Source organism: Sprattus sprattus, assembly GCF_963457725.1.
Source record: "Sprattus sprattus genome assembly, chromosome: 2".
Classification (NCBI taxonomy): Eukaryota; Metazoa; Chordata; class Actinopteri; order Clupeiformes; family Clupeidae; genus Sprattus; species Sprattus sprattus.
In genome coordinates, this window is record NC_137921.1 from 40,968,493 (window position 1) to 40,974,080 (window position 5,588).

The following is a 5,588-nucleotide window of genomic DNA, read 5'->3' on the forward strand; positions in this document are numbered from 1 at the left end:
GTCGTAATCTTTCTGTGTAGTCTGTGTTTTTCTCAATTTTAAAATCTTTCAAATCTGAGTGCTTGTATTTATGAACAGAAAAATGAAGGGCAACAAATTATTCTATAATTGAATCGTTTCCCTTTAAAGTGTAATCAAATTGAATCAGTGAAGATACGCACCTCTAGATCAGGGCAAATCATAAGGGACAGACACAGCAGGCCTCACACACATACACAAATACACACACACACAGACACCAGGACACACACACACACACACACACACACACAGATGCGAAAGTGAACGCAACTAAGAACTCACTTGTTAAAAGAGTCAGCTTGAAGGTTCAACACCAAACTGTCTGCGTTCAGGTACACTTTGTTCTGTGAGCCTGCCACCTGGAACATGAGAACACACACACACTTTATCTTAACACACACTTGGGATGAAAAGTTCTAAATCAGGCTTGGAAAGCTGAAGCAGGCACAGAACCAGGCACAACAGAGTAAATGAAGGAGTGTGTGTCGTGTGTTTAAACCCTGGAAACAGCTTTGGAGTGTTTTCTGTGTATGATGAGCTCTACGCTGCGAGGTGTGTGTGTGTGTTTGTGTGTGTTTGAGTGCGTTTGAGTGTGTTTGAGTGCATGTGGGTGTGGTTTAGTTTCATACCGTCTTGGCGATGTTCTGAGCCGCTCGGATCCGTCTCAGTTTCAGGTAGCCAGGATTCTTAGTCACCGCCGCTCCTAACTGGACAAACACACACACACACACACACAAGAACTGAACTGATTGATCTGAAAGGAAGAAAACACTGAAAGGCTGATGTTGAATACTGTACTCATGGCAACCTATTCTACTGTAGTGAGATGGAGCGCACCAGCCCTGCGTGTAACAATCAGACAGACAGACAGACAGATACATAGACACTCGCACACAGACGCTTACAAACACGCATACGCACACACGCACGCACGCACGCACGCACAGAGACAGACATAGCCGCACGCACACACACAGATGCAGAAGCATGCATACGCAGACACACAAATACTGACAGGCAGACAGACGCTATCTTGCTATGTCTTGTGTCGCGCTTGCTTGATGTTGACTGGCTAGTTTTCCATCATAAACATCCCTGCCAATGTTATTTTTGAAAGAATGCGACGTAGGCTGTAACCCTATTGGGGTCATCCCTGTCTCACTGAGATGCCCAGAGTCATTGAGCTCAGTGCCGTCTCAGGCTAGCATCCAATTCATCTTGTGCCAAAAAGTTTGATCAGTCTTTGTCAGTCTGACGCCAAATAAGCCTTTTAACAAGACATGTGCAACTCGGCTAGCTTGTAATAAATGACACTGTCCAATGAACATCATGCACAATATGTGCCTTTATGATGTCACCAACAACATCATATTTGATTGCACATACTCAACATTCAAATACTTAGAAAACAAGGTAGTCTATATAGGCTGAAAACACGAGCGGTAGTTCAGTCTTACTAAAATAGTCATTCTTTTATTGTTATTCTTTTGGTCACGTTAGCATTCATCTCTTATGTCAAAATTAATAAAACTATGCAGAGCCATCTGCTCCAAGTGTTGCTACCTTGCTGTGGTGGGGCAGCTTGTGTGCTTCCATGATTCTGAGAGCTATGCCGGCCGGGGTTTTTATACCCCTGGCAGGTTTTACCAAGCCGGACAGGTCAAAGAGGAGGGGACAGACTAAAAGCAACACCTGGCCCTCCAGGTTGGGGGTTGGGCGTGGGGTCAACAACCCCACCCCATAAAAAGTATCCTGTTACAGAAACGTTAACAAGGAAAAAACAAGACACCTCGGCCTTGAGAGAAGATGGATCTCCTTCTGGAAGAGGTATGACGCGCGGTGGTGAAAGCCGCTTGGAAGCTGCCGTGCCGAAGACCATCCTATCAACAAGGACTATCACCACATTCGGAACATGGAACGTTAGAACAATGTACGAGGCTGGGAAGACCGCACAAGTGGCTGCTGAAATGAGGAAGCACAACTTTGCCATTCTTGGAATCAGTGAAGCAAGATGGACCGGATCCGGACAGAGGAGGCTCACCACAGGAGAGCTGCTGTTGTACTCGGGCCATGAAGATGTCTCTGCACACCATACGCAGGGAGTGGCTTTGATGCTGTCCAAATCTGCACAGAGGGCACTCACAGGATGGGAGGCACATGGCCCTAGAACAATAACAGCTTCCTTCAAAACCGATAAGGAGAGAATAAGCATCAACATCATCCAATGCTACGCCCCTACCAACGACAGTGAAGAGGAAGACAAGGAGCAGTTCTACAACAGACTACAAGCCATAATCCAGAATTATCCTGCAAGAGACATCAACATCGCCATGGGAGACTTCAATGCAAAAATTGGAAGTGATAACAAGGGATACGAGGAGATCATGGGAAAACATGGTATAGGAGAGATGAATGAAAACGGAGAGAGATTTGCTGACCTATGTGCCACCATAGGTGGTCATAGGAGGAAGTGTCTTTCCGCACAAACGGATACACAAAGCCACTTGGATCTCACCTGACCTCTCCACTGAGAATCAGATAGACCATGTGTGCATCACAAAGAAGTTCCGAAGGTCCCTCCAAGATGTATGTGTCAGAAGAGGAGCGGATGTCGCATCGGACCACCATTTGCTGATTGCAAAGATGAAACTGAAGCTTAAGAGAAACTGGACCGGGGATAGGAATCAGAGACAGACAATCAACACAGCACTTCTACAGGACCCATTGAAGAGAGAAGAATTCAAGCTCACACTGAGGAATAGGTTTCAAGCATTACAAGAACTGACCGAAAAAGACACAAACATCGATGAAACATGGAAGGTGGTGAAAGAAGCAGTGATCACAACATGTAAGGAAACACTTGGACCACGGAAATATCACAACAAAGAGTGGATATCAACAGAGTCACTGGCAAAGGTTGAGGAGAGGAAAAGAAAGAAGGCAGCAATGAATAACAGCCGCACCAGGGCAGAAAAAGCAAGAGCACAAAAAGAGTACTCGGATGCAAACAAGAGAGTAAAGAAAAGCATCAAAACCGACAAGAAAAAATACATAGACACCCTAGCTAGAGAGGCAGAAGAGGCAGTCAAGCACAGAAACTGGAGAGACCTGTATGCCACCACCAAAAAGCTTGCAGGAAAGTTTAGTAAATCAGAAAGACCTGTAAAAGATAAGGAGGGGAAGCCTATCCCTGGAGAGGAAGGACAGAAAAGAAGATGGAAGGAATATTTTGAGGAGCTGCTCAACAGACCAACCCCAAAGGACCCACCAGACATCCAACAAGCAGACAAAGATCTACCAATAAACTGCAATGCACCCACAAAGGAAGAGATCCGCAGGGCCATAAAGAAGCTTAGGAACAACAAGACCCCAGGTCCCGATGGTATCCCAGCAGAGGCAATGAAAGCTGACTCGCAGACCATGGAAGAGATCCTACAACCTCTCTTCAAGAAGATCTGGGAAGAGGAGTACATCCCAACGGAATGGAAGGAGGGACACCTCACCAAGATACCGAAGAAAGGTGACTTAAGTAAATGTGCAAACTACAGAGGTGTTACACTGCTATCCATCCCAAGTAAAATTTTCTACAGAATCATATTGGACAGGATGATAGATGCTGTTGATCTCCAGCTCAGAGACCAACAGGCTGGCTTCCGCAAGGATAGATCATGTATAGATCAGATTGCAACCCTGCGCATCATCCTAGAGCAGTCACTGGAGTGGAACTCACCTCTGTATGTGAACTTTATTGATTATGAGAAGGCCTTTGACAGCTTAGATAGAAAAACACTCTGGAAGCTGCTCAGACATTATGGAGTCCCAGAGAAGCTCACCAACATCATCCAAAAGTCCTACGGAGGGATGGTCTGCAGGGTGATCCACAGAGGGCAACTCAAGGACGCCTTCCAAGTACACACAGGAGTAAGGCAGGGATGCCTGATGTCACCATTTCTCTTCCTTCTGGCGATAGATTGGGTAATGAAGCAATCCACAGAAGAGAAGAGAAATGGCATACAGTGGATGATGTGGACACAGCTAGACGACCTTGACTTTGCAGATGACCTGGCCCTTCTCTCCCATACCCAACAGCAGATGCAGGATAAGACCAACACCATCGCAACCAACTCAGCTGGCCTCGGTTTAAGCATCCACAGGGGGAAGAGCAAGATTTTAAGGGTGAACGCTGCCGATACTTCGCCCATCAATCTGGAAGGTGAAACACTTGAGGAGGTAGAAGAGTTCACCTACCTAGGCAGCATTGTTGACAAACAGGGCGGAACTGATGCCGATGTACGCTTTAGGACTGGCAAGGCCAGAGGAGCATTCATCCAACTTAATAACATCTGGAGTTCAAGGGACCTGGCCATCACAACAAAGATCCGGATCTTCAACACCAATGTAAAGTCAGTTCTGCTGTACGGAGCCGAAACATGGAGAACCACTGTGCGCACCATAAACAAAATCCAAACCTTCATCAATAACTGCCTTAGACAAATACTCCGTATCCACTGGCCCGACACCATCAGTAACAAAGATCTGTGGCAAAGAACCAACCAGCGACCTGCTGAGGAAGAGATCATCAAAAGACGTTGGAAATGGATAGGACATACTCTCCGCAAACCCGCCTCAAATGTAACAAGGCAATCTTTGAAGTGGAACCCCCAAGGAAAAAGGAAGAGAGGACGACCAAGAAGTTCCTGGCGCAGAGAGGTGGAGGCAGACACCAAGCGGATGGGCTACACGTGGGGACAGCTGGAGAAGTTATCGCAGGACCGGGATGCTTGGAGAACCCTTGTTGACGGCCTAAGCCCCAGTAGGGGTAAAAGGCGATGATAATGATGCAGAGCCATATTTGTGGCGCACACACACACACCATATCCTTCAGCTTATCAACAAATACACTGTTCATTAGGGGGGTCTCAAAACGTAATTTGTATTTACGACAGTGGTGTAAAAGTGAACAACACTCCGCAACTTTAGGGAGAACCCAGTAGCAAAATGGGTATTTAACCTCAGAAAATGGATATGCAGCCCCTCACTCACACACACACACACACACAAACACACATTTGTGTGTTACATGTATTTATCAAGCGCATTGGAGTGTGTGATTGGTGCGTGCGTGCATGTATGCACACATGTTGGTATGTGTGTGTGTGTGTGTGTGTGTGTGTATGTATGTGTGTGTGTGTGTGTATGTGTGTGTGTGTGTGTGTGTAGTGTTGTGGTCTCTGACCATCTTGGCAGCCTCTGCCTCTCCCTCTGCCTGGATGATCTTTTGTCTCTGGTCCTGCAAGGCCTTCTCCACATAGAACTGGGCCCTCTGCGCCTCCTGCTGGGCTGTGGGTGGGCACACACACACACACACACACATTAGCACAGGTGACACACACACACATTAGCAAAGGTCACACACACACACACACACACACACACTAGCACAGGTCACACACTCATTCGTTCAGCATACACACAAAAGTGGCTGGACAGTGAGGACAAACCAAAGGATACATACAATGATCAGAGACTTATTCACACACCAAAGGGATCCCTTGTGATCTCTCTCA

The 5,588-nt window shown here is 46.6% G+C and overlaps 1 protein-coding gene across 1 annotated transcript in view; it reads right to left on the reverse strand.

Moving 5' to 3' along the window:
• Positions 1-299: 299 nt before the first annotated feature.
• phb2b (prohibitin 2b) overlaps positions 300-5,588 on the reverse strand; it is a gene marked incomplete at its 3' end in the record, with an annotated part of 8,329 nt that continues 3,040 nt past the window's right edge. The window contains 3 exon segments of the mRNA XM_080860218.1: positions 300-380; positions 651-728; positions 5,258-5,361. Coding sequence (XP_080716344.1) covers positions 300-380; positions 651-728; positions 5,258-5,361 — 263 coding nt within the window.